This window comes from Akebia trifoliata, chromosome 6, assembly GCF_017979445.1.
Source record: "Akebia trifoliata isolate Shusen 1 chromosome 6, ASM1797944v1, whole genome shotgun sequence".
In the NCBI taxonomy this organism is placed as follows: domain Eukaryota; kingdom Viridiplantae; phylum Streptophyta; class Magnoliopsida; order Ranunculales; family Lardizabalaceae; genus Akebia; species Akebia trifoliata.
Window position 1 is genome coordinate 9499930 of NC_141380.1, and position 21857 is coordinate 9521786.

General features: G+C 34.1%; 2 protein-coding genes across 4 annotated transcripts; both read right to left on the reverse strand.

Moving 5' to 3' along the window:
* Positions 1-3194: 3194 nt before the first annotated feature.
* On the reverse strand, positions 3195-11271 carry LOC147400147 (serine/threonine-protein kinase Nek5-like). Of its 2 annotated transcripts, XM_086445755.1 has the most exons (14): positions 10710-11271; positions 10551-10617; positions 10391-10456; positions 10251-10297; positions 10113-10158; positions 9953-10033; positions 9824-9866; positions 9686-9735; positions 8868-8949; positions 8729-8778; positions 5947-6020; positions 5725-5776; positions 5036-5635; positions 3195-4957 (listed from the first exon to the last, which is right to left on the reverse strand). In XM_086445755.1, exons 1-14 carry the CDS (start codon positions 10805-10807, stop codon positions 3449-3451), a joined length of 2865 nt encoding a protein of 954 aa, XP_086301881.1. In that variant the 5' UTR covers positions 10808-11271; the 3' UTR covers positions 3195-3448. The 2 variants fall into 2 exon arrangements, with proteins under 2 accessions (XP_086301881.1, XP_086301882.1); XM_086445756.1 differs by lacking the exons at positions 10251-10297; positions 10710-11271 and having other exon boundaries at positions 10551-10623.
* A 6756-nt stretch (positions 11272-18027) lies between these two features.
* Positions 18028-20067, reverse strand: LOC147400148 (uncharacterized). Of its 2 annotated transcripts, none has more exons than XM_086446649.1 (4): positions 19623-20067; positions 19362-19526; positions 19051-19234; positions 18028-18373 (listed from the first exon to the last, which is right to left on the reverse strand). In XM_086446649.1, exons 1-4 carry the CDS (start codon positions 19830-19832, stop codon positions 18252-18254), a joined length of 681 nt encoding a protein of 226 aa, XP_086302775.1. In that variant the 5' UTR covers positions 19833-20067; the 3' UTR covers positions 18028-18251. The 2 variants fall into 2 exon arrangements, with proteins under 2 accessions (XP_086302775.1, XP_086302774.1); XM_086446648.1 differs by having other exon boundaries at positions 19362-19529.
* Between the last annotated feature and the right edge of the window lie 1790 nt (positions 20068-21857).

Below are 21857 nucleotides of genomic sequence, written 5' to 3' on the forward strand. Positions count from 1 at the left end.
TGTATTTTGGTTATTTCAAGAAGATCTATCCAGTATAGAAGTCGACAAAAAAAAATGACAAAAACCTGAATCACATTTATGGTGTCAAGTTCATCTTTTTTATTGTCAAGTTCTATATATATATATATATATATATATTTTGTCGAGTTTGACATTTTTTTTATTGTTGAGTGACTCGAGTTCGATAATTTTTAAAATTTGTTGAGTTTGACAATTTTAAGATTTATTGTGGCAAATATATATCATTGTTATAACTCAACAATATAAAAAAATGCCGAACTTCGACAATAAAATATTTAACTCGACAATGTAAATGTGATCCTATTTTATTTTATTTTTTTGACTTTTTTGTCTTTTTTGCCTTCAATACTGAGTAGATCTTCTCGAAATACATAAAATGCATGTTATAATTGTCAAAACATATACTTGAATCATAAGTTATAACAAAATCTTTGAAAATTTTGGAATATCAATTTTGTTCATCATTTTTTATTATAAATTGTCAAAATAAATCAAAAAATACATCAAAATATTTAAAATTAGGAGTATATCACTCTTTATTCATGGTCAAAAAATTATCAGAAATGATTGTACTCGTCATTAAAAACTGAGCATGTGAAGAAAATGAGAAAAAAGTAACTTTGGGTACTCTTAACAATATTATAAGGAGAGATGAGCTTGTGAAATTATTAAGAGGAGAGATGAGATTGTGAAATTATTACGAAAGAAAAAATTAATTAAATGGACCATAAATCATGGCTCAAAAATTAAGGTTTTCTCTAAAAGGTAAAAAAAAAAAAAAACCCTCCCATAGGATCTATTAAATAAATTTTCCTTAAATATTTACTCTGTTAAGAGTAAACACAATAAATATCGTGATCATATGACGCCCCCTCTGACACACATGCATGATTTTAAAATTCTGTTTCATGTCTTATCTTGTCCATGCCAGATATCGAGTCATCTCGAACAAGTTTTCCAATACGTTTGAGACATGTCTAAATTTTTTAAAAATGAACATGGGATATTAAATCTCGTTTGAAGAATTGACTGTGCATCCATCTCATTCATGCCTGATATCGAGACGACTTGGACGATATGTCTCGATCTTATATCAATTTTGAAATCATGCACGCATGCCCCTCTATGTCCCATCACATAACCATAGATCATTTGATTTGAGATACACAAGAAAAAGAATTATGATTATGTGTATCGTGAGGCAAATGATCTACAATTTTGTGGTGAGGGCGTAGGGGTGTGTGTCAAAGGGAGTGTTAGAAAATCATTAAACAAACTTTAATTCTCTACTATTTTATGAGAGAAGGCCAAATTGGTGTTGTTGATACCAAAATTTGGAAAACCGTCATTTTCATCGTACAAATAGAATTACAAACGCACTATCCCCATTTTCCAGTTGGTTTTTAGTTTTCTAAAATTATAAAAATCACCATAGCAATAGTTAGGTTTCCAAAATTATAAAAATATCCTTCTACTATATTATCTTCAAAATCACCTAATTAATATTGTAAATTACAATAAAAGCTCTCACAAAATATGATATAAAATTATGTAATCTATTTAATTTTGGGTTGGGGTCATCAATGACTCTCAAGAATGACTCATGAAAAAAACACATGATCCCAACCCTTTAAACTAAAATCCAATGATTGAGATTAGTATACTTATCCCAACGATAAATCTCAACCATTGGATTTTGCATTTAAAGGGTTGAGATCATGTGTTTTTTTTCATGAGTCATTCTTAGGAGTCAAGGGATTCTAACACTTTAAATGTTTTGAAATATATTTATTAAAATTAATCTTACATAAATCCTAATTATGTAATAAAAATGCATTTGCAAACGCCAGCTACTAGTGACTTAAATTTACATGATCACCAATCTTGTCAATGTCATTAATATCAGGCACATATTTGGCTTATCAAATTTATCGCTACTGATCGTGTTATCATATTTGCCTGCCTTACTTCAGAAATGAGATCCTTCCCTGATAATAACTTCTCATTTCACATATGACCAAAAGCTGATATTCCTTCCAAGATCAATGCTAATAATAATCTCATTTCTTAGGTTGTTGATCTTCTGATACCAATCCCTATGTACTTGATCTAATGGTGTTGAGGGATTCCCATTATTCATAGTGGGCTTAGACCCATAGCTCAGTTGGTTTGGTTTGAGACACTGCAAAGCAACTTTGATGTCGTGGGTTCAAGTCTTGCTTACCCAGCAAAAAAGAATTACTCTAACACGCCTATAGGCCTCATTTGAGATAGCTTTGTCTTCAATTGAAGAGCATTTATAGAATCACCTCTATAAGAATCCTCAACTTGAAGTTTGGATTTGTGAATTTGATATTGGCCTTTATGTATCAGCTTGCATCCAAGTTAAGGAACACTATGAGAGTTAGATTCAGAATTTTGGATTGTTAGGTTTTGAATTCATATTTCAATTTTCGATTGTCATTATCAGATTATGAAAACTGATTTTCAGACTCCAAAATCTCATTTCACCATACAATTTCTGGAGACTAATTTCTCAGAATTTAGAATCACAATCTCATTTTACTGACTCTTCTCTACAAGTGTGATATGAAAGCAAAAAAAAAAACGTCCCTTTATCACCCCAAAAAATAATTCCAAAATTGCAAGAAATATATCTGACATTGTGTGTGTGTGTGTGTTTTTTTTTTTTTTAAAACTAGTTTCTGATTCTGTTTATAAGAGAATCAGATTTCTATTCTAGCCAAACATAATATTAGATTCTAGAAGCAGAGTATGGGCAGGAATCGAATTCAAGAATCCAAACCAAACACCCTCTACATTTTGAAGAATTATAAATCAAATAGCACATATCCTTCAGCCATTTCACGTATTAAAACCATTGTATGTGGTAGTTCCATATTTATTGTGATGAAGTTATTGTGTTTCAACACTTGGATTTTTCATTAAATTTCCATATTTCTCACCTAATATTGGTAGTGGTAAGATCGGTTTTGTTGCCTTTTCCAGAACTATAACAATCACTTCTGTGTTAATGGGGTCGGAGCTTTCATCTATAGCTTCAGCTGCTAAGTTGGAGTAAACATGCTTCTTGTTTTGTCCTTTTAATTCTCCAAACACACAACACTTCACAGTCCTAATTCAACCTAATCATATTTTGTACAAATTCAACATTTGACCAAAAAACATATTTATTTAGTTTATACATTCTATATACAAAACAAATAGACGATAAAACTTAAAAAATATTTTACTAAGAGAAAATCAAAACAAGAAAAGATATAATCGTTCTGTTCAAAATTCAAATGGAAACCTTGAATAGGTGAAAACCTGGTGAAATCGAAGCAACCAAACATAAATAATAATAAATAAATAAAGAAGATTGACACAAAATTCGAGAACACTTACATGCAAGACCTGACCTCTCTCAAGCAGGGCGTCCAGCATCTGAGCTCATCATTCCTTTGAGACTCTTCGCCAACCAGATCGCAGTCTCCCGTGGAGAGATCTTTTCTTTCCCAAAAGGATTTAATACAATGGCAAGTTCTTCCAACCTATTTTGCTGCAACAGGTCTGCTGACAATTCCAACAGCCCTTCGAGTGCTTCTGCTCTCTGCTGAAAAGATTTCACATCCAAAGCTTCCTTTACTGGGGGTTCCTCTTCCTTCGCACCAACCATGTTAACCTCAGAAGAATTGGATTTTGTCGGGTAAAGGAAATCAATTGTTGGAACTGGAGGGTGATTGTTTCTTACATCCATTTCCTTAATGCCAGGACCCTCATAGAAATTTGATTTCATTGTCGCAGCTTCTACATTACTCGATGATTTCATAGTTACCAATGTTGTCATGTTTCTCCTCTCCACCTCCTCCGCCACATTTAGTAGCCTTCCCACATAAATATTCTGATCCCCCCTATCTACGGTTTCCATCATGGGCAGCTCGCTCCCAACACGAAACGTACTGTGTCGAATGACATGTATGACATCATCAAAGGCTGAGGATAGATGGGCAGTTACCGGTTTCTCAGCTATTTGACTTGGAATTGTAGTTACAGGTTGCAAATTCTCTTGAGTAGAAGTAACGGAATGTGTGACATCAGTTATGGATGACATAAGTTCCCTTACAGTGAACTTGTCACCACCACTTGGTGTAATAGTAAGGTCTGACTGAGGCATTATATCAGGTCTACAATCAGATATGTTAAACCTGTCATCACAACTTGGTGCGAAAGTAGAGTTTGAATGAGGCATCATATCGGGCAGGCTTAAAGGGATATCATCTTTACAGATATATTCCTGTTCAGAACTCGGGAAGGAGGGCTCTGGACCTGCACTTAAACTCACATTGTCATTACTGGCACTCTTATGGAGATCTACATTTCCCGTCAACATCAATACATTTCTGTAATCACATCCATGTCTTTCCATTGACAGATTAGTAGGTCCAGTAGAGTGTGGAAGGCATTCTGAACGTTCAATCTGTGTGGTCTCACAATGACGATGAATCAAATTCAATGAACACCTGCTCTGTTCCTTCAAGTTAGTAGAAAGGTCTGCTACCTCGTCACATAGCTCAAAGCCTTGAGTCAACTTTGAAGACGATACTGAATTGCTGCTATCTGTATGAAATCCTGTAGATGCCCCAAATGGAGTCCTTTCGGTCCCTTGCATGAGACCACTGGGTGTCGGGTTGGGAGATCTTCCAGGCTCTTGGGTTGAGGCTAGCTTCGTGCCATTGTTCACTGGGTTTGGAGTGTTGAGCACAGCAGATCTCATTGGTCCTGGAAAGGAAGATCGTCTAGCCAGATTTGAAGGAGGAACTCGTTGCCTTGGTTTTCCAGGAACACCATCTCCCAAAACTTGTTTTAATGGACCAGAAGACGAACCCCCATCATATCTGGTTTTAGCCTTTGGTGAGGACTCAAATGAAGGTAACTGTAACAGGTAAGATATGGAATATAAATTATAATCTTTATGTTCATTATATAAAAAGACAGGAGAGTCAGTTTTTACCTGATTCTTCAAAGGATGTGCTCCTTGGACCCATTTCACAGAATCACCATTGGTCTTTGCTGGTACAACAGTGGGTATATCTGTATTAGACTTCACACCTGAGTGCACAACACTGAGCTTTGGGGCCTTAGGAGTTGCTTCTGTTTTGGGTTTTTTGCTGGATACACCTCCAACCTTTAATTGGTTTCCGCTTAATGAGGAACTATTTTCTCTAACTTTCCCCTCTTCTTTTAGAGGCACCACCAGATTCTTAATATTTTTGGGTTGTTGCTTCGATTCAATTTTGGGTTTTTGCTCATCATGAACATGTTTTGTTACATATTGTTCATTTGTTTTGACACAATCAGTCGAACCCATAACTGTATCAGGAGCCTTGTGATCATAATTGAGCATTGATCCTGAGTTATTTTTCTCACTTGAAATCAGACTATCTTTGTCACTATTAGAACTATAACTGTTTTGACTTTCAGCCACGTTCATCCAAGTTTGGCACACAGTGGAAATTGGCTTCTCTGGGGGACGAGCTGTAGGAGGGTTGGAGGATTGACAGCACTGATCAATGTATGGCTGCAAATAAGGGTGTCTTAAAATCTCGGATGCCTGAACAATGTATACATCTGGATTGTTAGATGAGGTACAGTTGTGAATAATAACAGAATTCTATAACCACAAGAAGTTGGAAATCTTACATTTAGCCGATGCTCTGGGTTCTTTCTTAGCATGCTCTTGGTGATTGTTCTCCTGCGTGATATGTCATAATGCAAATTAAGGAGCATAAGATTAAACATAATAAGAAACAGAAAATACATTCGTGAAATATCTACCAAGAAGATGATCACTATATTAGCAGTTAAAAATGAATGAGCTTAAAATATAATCTAATACATCGTGTTGGCGTCATTCCAACTTACAAGGAAGAGGAATAGCAGGCGGGCAAAGGACCAATGGAGGAACGGTTTACCTTACTTATCAGCCCCGCCATATCCTGAAACCAGATGTACAGAATCATAAAATTAATTAAACAGCCATGTTTATTAGTTGTAGACTGGTTCAACAAAGCCGAGGATTTTGCATTATAAACAAAGCTCAAGCAAACCAACTAAAAGCTCCAGTTGAAAATAATTGCAGTGTAGCAAAGCAGAAGAATAGCGGAGCAAATGAGTTCAAGTTATGAAATACAACATTAAGTACTTCATAAAATAGAAGAAAAGTTTTAGGAGCAAATGCAGTGTAAACAAAGAGTTAATTTCAACAAAGGTATCAGCTCCTCACTTCTCTGCAAAGCAAGTGAGAGAATGTTGTTTGGCTATGGTATAATAATTCATAACGCATCGTACAATTTTTTTATCTAAGCGTCCGAAGCAAGAACAGACCAACAGAACTGGGAACCCCAAACCCATACAGATAATATGAAATTTTATGAAGCTTTAGAACACCTCCTGATAAGATGGGATCTTTATGAAGCTCTTCTTCATCCTTCTCTTCTCTTAGCACTCCACTTTATCTTACTTGTTGCACCCTATATTTGCTTAGCCTGTCCATATTGTTAACTATTGAAAGAAATCAGCAACTTTTCATTTAAAAAATTGGGAACTGCTCTGGTGTGATATAAGCAGATGCTTTGAGTCATCATTTGTGTCACATGAATTGAACATAACACAATTAAGAGAAAAAATTTACCAAACTGCAAACTAAACGGCCACAACTTAAAGAGCACTGATGCAAACAAAACCTAGACAGAATGAAGCAACCCACAAGAACGCAAAAACTGTTCACTCCCCTTTTAACCCTCCATGCTTTCTAAATGGCTTCACATAAGAAACTGGGATTCCTAGTTCAAGGAAAGCGTGCAATACAATCAAATTTTGTTGTTTGTGTGGAAAATAGAACACAACTTGCAGCAGATTAGAGAGCATGCAAACGCTACTCAAACATTAGGGTACAACATACAGAGCTAATTTTCCTAATTCTGACTAAAGTACTGCAAAACATGTGAAAGATTAATGAGCATTTGCAATCCACAAAGGACCGTCCAGAAAAACTAAGCTCTCTCCCGCTCCCTATTTTTTGAAGGATTGTTAATGATCCAAAGGCATAATGAGACCACATGAACTCACCAAGACTCAGAATTTGGACTGAGTGGGCTCTTGGTTGAGTTGCTTTGAACTTGGGCTAAAGAATGGTGACACAGATCTCCATTGATAAACTATGTACCTGTAATGCCACATATGAAAAAAATACGAGTAATGGGACTCTCATCTTCCTGTTCCATTTTGTTTGTTTCTCCTCTCTAGACTATCATGTATTTCAAGGATTCCTTTTAAATACATGTAGTCAAGGAACCATAAGAAACCAATGGAAGTTCCATTGGGAATGGTTATGAGCTACCATCAGAGATCATTAATTATTTTCAAACTATTTCAGTCATATTATTTGTGTATATTTTAAACAGTTTCCATGCAGTGTCTATGGAATTAGAGAAAGCATATGAAAAAGTTTCTAGAGAGTTAATTTGGTGGGTATTGTGAAAGAATGGAGTCCTAAATAGACATATTGATATAATTAAGGACGTGCATGAAAGGGTTATGTATGTGTGAGAACAAATGGACGGGAAAAAAATAAGTTCCCCATAACAATTTATTGACATCAAGGATAGGCTTTGGATCCATATTGTGGGTTCTAGTTCTAGATCTAGTAACTACTCATATTAAAAGAACAACTATCTTGGAGAATGTTATTAGCAAATGACTTAGCAAGTAAAGCCAATACCAAATGTATAGATTGTAAATTTAGCCTTGAAACCCATGAAAAGGAATGTCTAGTAAAAAATGATAGTCTGAAAATACCCTGAAGCAACCATTTTCGTCATCTCAAGTGTATTATACACGAGGATGGATAGATTGGCGAAGATGTTGCTCTTAGAATCAAAGCTTGATAATTATAGGACAGCAGTAAGGCTAGTTGTGCTTTATGGAGCTGAATGTGGAGCATAGCAGAAATGAGGATGCTAACATTGACAAGTAGAGAGACTAAAAAAATATGAGTTCATAGTTTGGCTACTCTTCTATTTTCTTTCTTCTGTAATAATTAAAGCTCTACCTATCAAAAAAAACCAAGAAAGATAAATTTGTAATGAACACATTCAAGAAACTGGGTCAAAATAAAACCAAATAATTATCTGTAACAATGCCAAGGTTATACATGCAAAGGACACAAGCTGCATTTGGCAAAAACAAAATTGATTAGATTTGGCAAACAAAATTAATAAGATTAAGATCTCCAAAGAGAAACGAGAGCAATACAATTAAACCAGACTATGTCTTGAGCATGCCAAGAGAGAAAATATAGGTTTATAATTTTCACTTAGGAGCACTTTCTTGCATTATTTTATCATTCCATAATATAACATAGAGATTTTCTGCTTATCATGAGAAAGTAGAGAGTCATCAGCATGGTTCAAGCTTTAAATCAATTAAGTTACATTAGTAGGGTTAAATTTACTCACCCCAGTGTTCAAATGGGAAAAAAAAAAAAAAAAAAAGTGACAGTGCTCAGTATCAAATAATTCTTCTATCTTCTTGAGTTTCAGGAAAGACATTTTCCAAGTAAAGCCTCAGGCACCAAGTATAGCATCTTATAACACTGTAAAATTATAAGAGTTTAAGTAAAGCAAATGGGTGAGAAAAATCTTACCAAAGCTTTAAATGCAGGGCGACGAGCAGCCATCTCATAAACACAGCACCCTGTTCAATTGTAAGAAATTAAAGTTCTAAAAAAATAAAGCGGGGCTACGAACATTATAATCCTTATCAAGAGAAAAATTTTCTTGTACCTAGAGACCATATATCAGACTTGAAGCCATAAGGGATATCAGCAAGCAATTCTGGGCACATGTAATTTGGAGTTCCGACGACCTAAGCACAAAATTTGCAAGCCAATCATCAGTTACCCAAGGAGCGCTACTATTCCATCTTCCTATCACTTCACCTCTTTGGAAAAATACATATACAGAGTGGATCCAAGTGTTCAGACAATGTCAATTCTAAGCATTAATTAACCACCTAATTCATACAAAAACTAGTTATCTCCAAACACGATGAAGTACTATAAGTATTTAACATTTTTATTGAACTAATGTCTTAATAAAATTCCTCAAAAAAATCTTTATGGATGCATCTATGAACCTACAACAAACAGAAAATGTTTGTCACAGTAATGCATGCATCGACCTAGTACCATTGATTCAGATAAACCCGCAATGATACCACAAACAGAACAGGAAATAAAACAGTAATAGATCATTAAAAACAAACAAACAAAATCAGGATAACCAAAGCAGAGACTTTCAGGCAAGAATGAGGCTAAACCTGTGTTATTGTTAGACCATTGATGATTCTAATGGTTTGTGCATAAACATCGGGGTACAACTTTCATAGAATTTTTTAAATTAGTTATGCAAAAAATCCTAAGTGAGAGAAACGAATGGTTCACGAGTTCATTTCCCTTCTACAAACAAAAGACACACTTGCTTTGAAGTCTTCAAGCCATTTAAACTGTGATTGTCAGAACCGACACGACACACAAGCTATCCTTGAAAATTATCATCAAAAGGTGAATAAAAGTAAATTATAAGTACAGGAATGAACTTACAGAAGAAGTCAGATCATCTGCCTTTAGAGTTTTAGCAAGCCCAAAATCTCCTATAAAATAAAAATCAAATATTTATTAGAAAAATAAAGGATAGCAGCAAAAAAATCAATTAACCCATCAAAATATTAACATACATACCAAGACGGATATCCTGATCCTTGGTGAGAAAGATGTTGGAACACTGCCAAATAGATGCTAAAGTAAATGACTATACGGTCTTAGGAGATGTAGAGAAAATTCAAATGTTTTTTACCAATATTCACAAACCTTTAGGTCACGATGTAGAACAAATTTAGAATGCAAATACTCGACAGCCAACAATAGTTGTGTGAACCACTTGCAGAGTTTCTGAGAAATGGTGACAATTATCAAGAAATAGTTATAAACTCAAATTAAATAATTAAAACAAATGAGGAAATCATCATACCTCTTCTGGAAACAATGCCCCATTCGATTTTTTCATCAGCTGTGCCCTGTTAATAGGTAATAAGCAACAGAGATCAACTTATGATTTATTGAAAAAAATATATAACAAAAAAAATTCAAAATTTTGAAGGGGACTCACATGTCTCCACCTTCGCAATATCCCGTGACAATGCAAACATAGCAACCCTATATTATGAATTTTACGATCTCTAATTCAGGAACAAAATGGTAGATATGAAAGAAAAGCTTTATTTTGACGATTTTAAGAAACCTTCTCACCTTCTCCACCCATGCTTCTTTGAATTCTACAATGTAAGGGTGTTGAATTCGAGCAATGAGAGCCATCTACAGTCCAATTTTTCAAAAAATGTGAAGAAAAAAAAAAACAACTTTAGAAAAGAAACAAAATCAGAAATCGAAATCTAGGTATTTGATGGACCTCTTGGTGAGCTGATTTCCTGCATCGGTCAGTCTGCCTTGCAAGCCGGATCTTCTTCAAAACATACCTTAAATTCACCAGTGAAGATGTGAATGAAGCGTGATCTACAAAATTTCCAAAGAAAAAAGAAATAGAAGACGAAATCAAACAAACGTTTACTTCTTCTTCTCCAACTTGTGATTCACAAGTATCGCAGCTCCAAAAGCTCCACGTCCGATTTGCTCCATGATCTCGTATTGATCCATTCGAGACTCCATGAATTCGATCAATCATAATCAAAAAGAAAAAATAGAAATTAATTACTATAACCCCTCGATCATCCACAGCTCCGCAGTCCGCACCATTCTAGATTAAAATCAGAGATCACCTCCTCTAAAAAGACATGCATTTAGCTTCGATTGCCCTCATTTTCTTCGATTCAAATCAAAATGAGTTCGAATCTCACTAATTTCTATCGATTTCTATGCTAATCCCCCGATATTCTGACTTTTCATTGCATTCAATCGGATCAACAAGCTTCGGGTAGTTAAGATTTCTCCTTTCTACTTCAATTTCTTCAAAATCGGATTAGATTCAAATCTTCTGCCATCGATTTCTTGTCATATTTTCTCGTTTTGGGAAGAGACGAAGGTCGATTTTCCCTGTTTTTTTCTCTTTTTGGCCTCTGTTTTGCCTTTGGTTGCTTTTTTAATTTAGGTGGAATTAGGTGTAAACCACAGAACACGGTTCATAGTAAATCATGATTTGAGGAGAGCTTTTCAACTTAAAAACAGTTGTACCTTCGTTTAACAAACTCATGCCGCTGATATTTCTCGAGATTTGCAATTAAAAGCAAGAAGATTATCTAATTATAAGTTCCTCGAGATGGCGCGACTACGGTAAATGGAGAGGATTCTAAAAAGAGAGGGAAAAACTTTCAAGCCGCCTGTCCACTTCAAAATTTAGGTCGAATCCTTCTTTTTATATGACACGTGGCTCTTATTTTGACGAATATTTCAGATTTATCGGTATGGTTAGAAACTCTTGACCAATGGTTTTAAAACTTGTTTTGACTTCTCGTCTATGAATGAGAGAGACCTAAGTCGTTTGGACAAGTTTTTCAATAGATTTGAGATGTCTTATTCAATAATGAGAAAAATGAACATGAGATTTTACATCTCATCTGATTCATTGACTTGTCCGTCTATCTCGGCCATATCTGATATCAAGATGATTAGGACGATGCGTCTTGATCTTGGGCAAGTTTTGAAACTATGTTCGTGACATGCCCCTTAATTGGTGATTAATTAGATGGATCATAACATTCGAGATTAAATTTATGATTCCTCAATTAATTAAGTTCATATATCATATAAAATCAACTAATTTTTATTTATTTTTTCATTATTTGATTTGAAAATTCAAATCTAAAATCCAGTTTTGACTTCCCACTCGACCTCTACCTCACTACGTGCAACAATTCAAACAAGCAATCAATAATATTATGGAGACAACGAATCCTACAAGAGTACAAGGTATGCTTTTATTTTTCTCTTGTTTGTTTATTATTAATATTTTCTCCCTTAAGTTCCCGTTGTCTTTAAAATCAAATTGAATCTTTTCCAATCTTGAATATCAAGAACATTATAGGATATTTTTTTGGAGGGTCAAGATGACGGATTTTCTTAACATAAAAAAACCAAGAGAGCTTGAATTTCCCTAAAATCATATTCAACTAAGTCAACTTCAAGATCAACATTAAAATCTCTTAATAAGATAAGATTTTTAGAGAGGTTGAAGATGATGGGATGACTCTAAAGAAGTTGAATAAATTATTAAGTTTATTATTGGATTTTTATAACATCAAACAAGGTTTTATGTGCACCATTAAACATATAGTTGAGATGGTTGGAAAAACACACACACACACAAAAAAAAAAAAAAATTCAGGATGAGTTACTTATCCCAATAGTCTATTCCAAATAAAAATCTAAAGGGGTATTGCTAAAAGTAAAAATGTGATTTTTGTGACATAATTTTGTATTTATGGAGGCATGGACAGAATCTCCTAATTCCAAACATTATACTAGGGATATTGCTAAAAATACTGATTTTTTATTATTACTTCATACATTAGATAGGTAACAAATATTCAATTAGTAGCAAAACCCATTACCCTCCTCTCAACAACCCCCCCCCCCCCCTTTTTCTTTTTTTAACAAAGTGCGTATCCCACATTCCGACATAGGCAATGTGAGACAAGTAAGGGAGATAGGGGAGACAAATACGAGACATGGAATAGGACAAAGTGGAGGTATGTTAGACTTCTCATCCAATAACAATGTGACTTTTTTTTATAAGTAATAAATCGTGCTAGAGTAATCTCATGTTGGAATCTCATATTGTACTTCATGACGTGAAAGTGGATAGGAATCATTAAAGAAGAAGACGTAATTTGTATTTAGGAGAGAATTTCCAAATTGCAAACATTTTACTAGGAGAGTATTGCTAAAAATACGATTTTTATATTACTTGATATGAGTACCACATTTTCAAATCAATAAGGGCAACTCACACCGTTGTCAATTTTTTTGTCTTATATGAGTTAAATGTTTTTGAATGAACTGATTTTTTGCGAGGATGATCTGCTCATTATAGAGATCATCCTCATAACCTCATTTGAAACTCCTAACCCTATCAAAACTAGTTTAAAAAAAAATTAAATAAAATAATTTACGATTCTTGAACTAATTTTGATGGAATTTGAAATTTGGAAATGGACTGATTTTTGGTAATGATGATTTCTATGATGTAGAGATCATTCTCACTAAGAATCGGTTCATTTCAAAAATTTTAACCCCTGTAAGATAAAATAATCCAACTATGATACAGGTTGTTTTTATTAATTCGTGGGGTGCTTTTATAATCACCCAAACCGATTATCCTCTCTCAAACCCAACTTTTTTATTTTTATTTTTTATTTTTTATAATGATAGGATATCCTACATCCCGACAATAGCACATCCCGATTCAATGAAAGTTTTTTAACGTACAATAAGATCAAGAGGTCACCCACTTTCAAACACATAACTACATGGAGAAAATCTTTATTACTAATTTTACCACTGCGCCAAAGCCAATTTCCCAACGTTTTAGGTAAATAACATACGAGTAAATAGGCACTGAAGTCATTATATACATTAACTGATTCACTACCTACCTTAATAACCAATGGCCCCACCCAGCCAAAAGAGAACCATGAGAGAGAGAGAGGGGAGAGGGGAGGGGTGTTTCACTGACCCTTTGATGATAGCTGATTAATGATTTCCAACTATTTTATTTGGGTTTAATTTAATTAAGAAATTGAAATTACAAATTTGAAACCATGATTATTGTTCATCATAGAATGCACCAACCATAGAAATCATTTGTTCAAAGTTGACTTTTAGAGAGGGCCAAAAGTTCATGTGATTAGTGGGCCCACTTTCATATTTCATAAAATTATTAACTAGATTTCACTTTATAAAGTATATTTTTTGTAACTTCGACTTTCGAACCGCATGTACTCTCTCAATAGCAACACACGACTACAAATCTACACGTCTAACAACATAGAGATAGGAGCGAACAGGTTTTCAACCCAAAAGCTATCATTCATCTCTATACAATTCGAACAAAAGGCTTTACTTACAAACTAAACCAGGTTTAGATTTGAGCTATATTTTTTGGGGGCAAGATTAGTTAATAAACCTTACCAAAGAGTTTTCTTGCTAAATGCCACATAATTTTCAATTGGTAACTTAATAATTTGGCTAATAAAGATTTTCAACTAAATGCATTCTCAATTTACAAAATGATTTAAAATGCCTAAATTTTTTAATGGTTATTGTGATACATTCTTATGATTTGGGACCAAGAATAACCATGTGAGGATGATATACTTATTATTTTGAAGATTTAAGTACTTTTTATTTATCGAGACATATATTTTGCTATTACTAGAGTTTGCCCCGTGTCATCTCTTTGGGTTTAAAAGGGGAAAAGAGAAGAGATGGTAAAGTTAGAGTTATTATTAAAAAAAATGGGTAAATAAGAAAATATAGTAAAATTAGAAGGATATTATTGAAAGAGGGGAGGGGAGGAAAGATAATAATGTTAAAGTTTGAAGAAGAAAAGTAATTATAGTATAGACCCCACTCTATTATAGTTGAAAATTACATTTATCTCCCACAAAATTGTAGTTGGAGTCGGGTCCACCATTGTGTTTTATTATATAAATTAGAGTTTGTTTGTGCCTATGACACGGACATCCTCTTTGAGGTTAAAGAGATAAAAGTGCAAATATAATAAAGTTAAAGAGGGTACTATTAAAAAAAGATTAAAGAAAAAAAACTTGAAAAGGGTGAAAAGGAAAATAAAATGGGGGTAGTGTCGATCCCACTCCATTGTAACTGGAGGGGACGTTTATCCCCCACAAAACTATAGTTGAAGTGGGATCTACATTTTGTGTTTTATTATATAGATTATACATGCATTTTAGGTATCTTCCAAAGATTTATCCAGTGGAGAATTCATTACTTCAATAATAGTGAATTTTCATTACTTAAAAAAAATGATGAATTTACTATTTTTTACAAAGCGTCAAATCTACTAAAACAAATAAAGTGACAAATTCACTACTTTGCAACCATAGATAACTCATGACATTTTAAAATTGATGAATTCACAATTTGATAGATCTTTACGAAATATTCAAAATGCATAAATAATAATAACAAAATGAAAACTTGAATAAAAAGTTATTTGTAAATCTTCAAAATGATGAATATCTTATCACTCCAATAACTAACACAAATCGTTTGAATGTGTTGTAATAGCTCATGGAAAATTCAAGCAAGGTAAAAGAGGTGAGTTAGGATGTTTCGGATACTTCAAAACTTTCTTAACGTGCGGGGTTATTTAGTTGAATTTTTATATTAGTTGAATTATTTAAATTACCATGCGAAAACTAGGGAGCATTTAGCAAGAAAAACCTGTATTAGGGTACTATGTAATCTACTCTATTCTTTTAGTGAAAAATGGAAAATTAACAAGTAATTTCCCTCATTTCAGTTTAGTTTATTTTTCTTGTTAATTGAAAAATGTTGGTATTTAAAATCCCTCGCTAGGCCGAAAACCCAAGCATCATGCACATCATCATCGTCATCGTATACATCATCATCAACAAAGAGATTGAAGGCTGATTTTGGAAAGAAAAGTCAAGGTTTTTTAAGTCATTTTTCAATAGTATATAAGAGAAGATTGGGGTCAAGGGGCATGTTATCAAACTTTTCTTTGTGGCAAGGCATATAAGGTCATTTTCCCTAAATATAAAAGATTGGGTATGACAAAAGATAATTGAAGTAAGTCTGTCTCTGTTATATTTCATTAACTTACCACTTATAGCCAAAGCACTTCCATTCTCTTTACCTATTTTACCTTTCTCCATTGCCTATATCATTCATTTAAATGATGACTAAGTGAAAGTTAACTTATCTCACCCAAAGCCATGAATGGCTTGGTATCTTCATCATAATCTACCTCACTTAGATCATAAGTTGTATTTAAATTTTTTAAAACGATGAATATGCCGTCCTCCATTCACCTTCACAAATCATCAGAATGCATCACAATAACTATTGAAAAACTAAGGTAAGATAAAAGAGTTGAGTAAATGTATTTTGGATACTTTGATATTTTTTTTAAGGTGGTGAGATATAGGGCTGACAATGATCTGAAATATATCCGATGTTCAAATCGATTAGAAACAACATGAAAATTTGGATTTTCAGATCGGATTTGGAATGAAATTTTAGGTCCGAAATAATTTTGGATCGGATAAGGATGTACCCCAATCCGATAAAAAGAAAAAACTAATCTGAACATATTTCAATAATTTTTATTATTATTCTTAATTTCATATATAAATACATATAGATCATTTTTTATTTCCCTCTATATTTATAGTAGGAAAGTAGATTTTTAAAAGTTTTATATGATTTCATATTTTTAAAATTTTTTTGAATGTTGATAATTTGAAGATAAGACGTGTTAGAATCGATTTTGGATTAAGGATGAAATGAAGCTGATCGAATTCGATTTACATATTCATTAATCCATTCGGATTAGATCAAATACATCTTTAAAAACATATGAATCGATATCGTAGTGGCAATGATCCGGTACCAAACTGATACATTACTAGCCCTAGTGAGATATTTAATTGAATTGTTTTTAATTTTTAATTTTTATTAATTTGATTATCCAGTTACAACTGAAAAATTAGGGTGCATATTATCAATTTTGAAACATGGGAGCCTCTCAGAGCTTTTATAAGGAAATTTTGTGTATTTCATCGAATAATAATTTGTTAAAACAATATTCTAGAAAGTGCATCTTAAACTGTCTTAGTTTTTGAAAAAAAGAAAGGCCTACAAGATCATATTTTCCTAAATATAAAAGGTTGTCTATGACAAAAATAGAATTAAAGTATGCAGGTTTCTCCTACTACATCCCCACCACATACAGAATATAAACACCTTCAATCTCTGCACTTCTCCCACCTTTCTCTAATGGTCATTAACACCTTCACCCTAATGTACCTCACCTAGAGTCATGTCCTGTGTCAACTTATATCTCATCCACTCTTTTGAGGAACATCACTTTGACATTCTGGAAGGGTGAAGTCTGGGTGACTCAATAAAAATAACTCCAAAAAACCAATCTTACCAGGGAAAATGCTGAAGTAACATTAAAATTAACATTAATCTCACATTGCTGACGTGGATGTATGTATGGAACCATAGATACTTGTCATCAAGATGTAAGTGAAAAACATCTATGACTATGTGTGCACCTCGACATCAGTAATGTGAGAATCACTGTCAATTTTAATGTTACTCCTGCACGACTCACTTATAAGTGCCAAATCCAACATGATTTATATGTATTTTAATTATTAATATCTTACTAACACGTATCTCAAGAATAAATTTCTAACATAGGGAATTCACTATTCTAAAATTATTCAATAATTTACAATCTATACAAAAACATATTTTTAGTGATCTTTCATGGATTAGTAAATCCTAAGTTCAAACCCTACAAAGTGGATCGAATGCATCAATCCAAAGCCATTATCTGGTCAACCCAATTTTATTCATCTCTCTAATACAAATAACATCACACAAAGGGCATGTCAACTTAGGTAAGAAGCCATGACAAAAGATATAGATAGGTCAAAGTCCCTCTGTGTGACATTCTTCCAGAGAATTTCAAATACTTTTTTTAATGTAGAAAAGCAATAAATGTTCCTACTTTTCTTTTCAAGTCTACAAAGCTCTAAAAATAAATCTTTAAAAAATAAAATAAAACATGGCATGAGCTTTGTGGTAGACTGTCACATCTGGGCTCTACCCACCAAACACAACAAAATCAGAAAACCACAACTACACAGCTCTTAAATTCCCACAAACTTCCAAATATTTATTTATTTTTTACCAAGTTTTCTTACCCACAATCTTTGATAATTTACTACATTACCCTTTTATTTCTTTCTTTCCCCTGCTCTACTACAAACCCCAGATTTGCTGTTTCACATTCTGTTCTTATTAAACTCCTCCTTCTCTCCTATGGAGTTATTATTTGCTCTAAACACTAGACAAAGAGAAACAAACAGAGAGCTCAGTAGGTCCAGTCTTGGGGTAAGCCTTTCTCAGGTGGAGGTTTCAGTCCCACAGCATGCTTCTTCCCAGTGAACTTTTTGGCTCGGTGGCGTTTCTGTTCAGTCTCCCCAGCTTGCACACCTGGCAAAAATATTTTAAAAAAAATTATATTTTATCAGAAAATAGTTTATGAGATTTGTCTGCATTATTTAATGTGTGAAGAATTAAAAATAATAAAATTATTTTATGAAAAAAAATCAAATATAAAACTTACCATAACAATTCACAAATAAAATAAAATAATAACTTTAAACAAAATCAAATAAAAACCTATTAAATTCATTTAACTTAACCTTAATAACTTCAAAAATTCAATAAGATAATTCCTAAATAATAAAATATGAATAAAAATATATATTTAATCATCTTAATAATTACAAAAATTAAATAAAATAACTCATAAATAATAAAATAGAAACTTAATATTAAAAAAAAAACCCATAAAATAAATTAATCAATCTTAACAATTTTAAAAAATCAATTAAAATAATTTTTAAATAATAAAATATGAACTAAAATTAAAAAAATAAAATTCAAGGTTACGAATGCAAGTTATGAAATCATGGAATAAGGATTACTATTCTAAATGGGATTATTTTGATATGGACACTTTCATGACTAGAAATCCTTCAAATAAATAAATAAATAAATTCTCAAATTTCTTTATGGTTCAACCATGTCTAGATTAAACAAAAACAGTCTTATAAGATAAATCAAAATGTATTAAAGATATATTTCAAGGTTGTCTTTTAACTTACTCTGTTTCTTTTTGACATCAGCTGGAGCTTTAACGATAGGGAAGAAAACACCTGTACCTCCAGATTCTTTCACAACACCACCATCTTTGTAAGATCCATTTATCTGAAAAGGCAAAAAGCGGTTTTGACCCTGGTTTTGCGGCGTCTGCAGAACCATAAATCTTGGTGGTTCAAACCTCTCAACCTGCAAACAACAGAGCGAAAAAAAGAAACCCATTTCTCCATTAAAGCTGAAAAAGGAAAGTTTTAAATAAAACAACCCAAAAATAGAAATCAAACAAAACCGTTCCGGTTTTCTTGTTTAACTCGACCTGAGTATGAGCCGGTTTAACCAGAGGAAACTGATAAACCGGCCTCGGTCGGACAGCAAAACTTCCACGCCCAGCAACGTAAACATGGTGAAAACCACCACCATGACCAGGAGCAAAACCACTTCGGGGTGGACCAAATGAACCGAACCGGCGTACCGGTTCAACCTGCTACAAACCCACAAAAGATAAACCAAAGCAAACCCGAATTAGGTGACAAAATTTTTTTGGGTCGGAAAAGAAATTTAACAGAAATGCAGAAACCTGAAATTTCTGGGTAAGATTTGGGGGAGGTTTAGTGATGGTTTGGGATCGTTCAACCAAAGCGGAAGCAGAGAGTTGTTGAGAGAGTTCTTCCATGTAAGTAAGCTCAGATGGAAATTCAGGAGTTACTTTGGATGAAACTTCGTCTGGTAAAATATCAGACGGAAGCCAAAGTTCTCCATCATCTAAGTTTGGAGGGAAGTCCGCCATTAAAGTGAACTAGAGAGAGAGAGAGATGAAGAAATGGGACTGAAACTCAGGCAAATATAGTGGTTTTGTAAGAGAGATTCCACTAGAAAAGAGAGGGAATTTTAAGGGCCAAACGCGGGATTTGGGGTCTAGAGAGAGAAAGAGCTCTGTAAATGAGGTGAAGAGAGAGAGTGTTTCAAAACAACGTTACGAGTTTCTCTCTCTACTACACGTCGCTTGTTTAGCTCCCATTACTTGGCCGTTTTAGCCCCTCACCTTGCCATTTTCTAATCATTTTAACCCACTGATGTAAATGACTAAAATATCCTCAAAGAATTAAATAGTTTAAATATTATAAATGGTAGTTTTAAGGGTAAATTTGTCAATTTAAAAATAATTGTGGGTAAATAACGGCTTTTAACAAGCCTTGACCTTTCCACGAAGGATGGATGCAAATTTACCACTCCAAGGCCTCCAAGTTCCCCAAGGCCTCCAAGTTCCAAGGTCAAATTACTTTTAAAACCAAGATATGTAAATGACTCAAATACCCCCCATCCCATGAAGAAAATTTGCTCAAAAGAGGAGGAAATAAACAATATTCAGACATTCAAATTTAAAATAGGGTTTTTATTAAATAATTTTGATAATTAAAAAAAATATCAAGTTAAATATGTAAATAATTAAGGTTAAAAATGCTAAAAATTACATTGGATTCATACAGTTTTATATTTATTAAGATAACTGATTGACATCTCATTTTTGACAGGCGTATAAATGTTCACAGAGTAGATTCCATTTTGAGAGAAACTGACAGGGTGGCTTTTGCAGGTTAGAATAAATGAAGAAGGAAACTTGACGAAACGTATGTTTAAATTAATTTTTTTCCTACTAGGAGTTCGCTTTGTGTAATCATTGATATTTTCGGTTATAAATAGAGAATATATTATTTTTATTGGTTTAATTATGAAGTGGGTTTCAATCTTAGTTTTGTGGTATTACACTGTAGTGCCGCACGCTACACTGTCTCAATATTGTTCCCAATTAGCTGCCACGTGGGCCTAGGGTTTTTTTTTTTTCTGGCACGTGACTAAATCACATCCAAAAGGCCTCGATTGTGGTATCAGAGTACGCAGCGGCTCGATATTGTTCTTTCTGGGTCGAAAACCTATGGGTCTCGCCCTTTCTCTCCCCCCCCCCTCAAGGTTTTGTTCTCCCCTCAGTGAAAGGCCTCGACACTATGAAGGGGTGGCTTGCTACTTATGAATATTTCGAACTCCTACTCCTGGGTGATATGAGACTAAACCCCTCACCTCGAGACTGTACCTCTTACATGGTTGGGTCTCACCCCCTTCCCCCCCCCTCAGGAACACATGTCCTTGTGTGAGCTAGCCATCCTCCCAACATGCAGGCATTAGGCTCTGATACCAACTGTAGCGTCCCACATGCTAAACTGTGTCAATATTGTTCCCAGTTAGCCACCACGTGGACCTGGGGTTTTGTTTCTGGCACATGAACAAGTCACTCTCAAAAGGCTTTGACTGTGGTATTAGAGTACGTATTGGTTCGATATTGTCCTCTTTGGGTCGGAATCTATAGGTCTCGCCCTTTCTCCTCCCTGCAAGGTTTTGTTCTCCCCTTAGGGAAAGACCTCGACATTATGAATGGGTGACTTGCCACTTATGAATATTTCAAACTCCTACTCCTGGGCGATGTGGGACTAAACCCCTCACCCCGAAATTGTGCCTCCTATAGACTTGGGTCTCACCCTAACTTGAGAGCACAATCTCAAGATGAAGGGTTTAGTCCCACATTGCCCAGGAAGTGGGTGTTCGAAGTATTAATTAAGTGGCAAACTGTCACTAAACTATGTCGAAGCCCTTTGGGTGTGACTTGGTCACTTGCCAGAAATAAAATCTCAGGCCCACGTGGCGGCTACCTGGGGATAATATTGACACAGTGTAGCATGTGGGGCGTTACAATTGATATCAAAGCCTTGCCCCTATGTGGTGGGGGAAATGCCTGCTCACACGAGGACATGTGTAGCCA

Bases quoted from the DNA above. Each gene is read 5' to 3' on its own strand.
- LOC147400147 (XM_086445755.1), bottom strand. From the start codon at position 10,807: ATGGAGTCTCGAATGGATCAATACGAGATCATGGAGCAAATCGGACGT. The intron at 10,159-10,250 runs GTGAGTCCCCTT...ACCTATTAACAG, and splicing joins TATTGCGAAGGTGGAGACAT to GGCACAGCTGATGAAAAAAT. The intron at 8,950-9,685 runs GTAAGTTCATTC...TTTTGTGCTTAG, and splicing joins CAGATGATCTGACTTCTTCT to GTCGTCGGAACTCCAAATTA.
- LOC147400148 (XM_086446648.1), bottom strand. From the start codon at position 19,832: ATGGCGGACTTCCCTCCAAACTTAGATGATGGAGAACTTTGGCTTCCG. The intron at 19,235-19,361 runs GTCGAGTTAAAC...TGTTGTTTGCAG, and splicing joins TTAAACCGGCTCATACTCAG to GTTGAGAGGTTTGAACCACC. The intron at 18,374-19,050 runs GTAAGTTAAAAG...TATTTTTGCCAG, and splicing joins TGATGTCAAAAAGAAACAGA to GTGTGCAAGCTGGGGAGACT.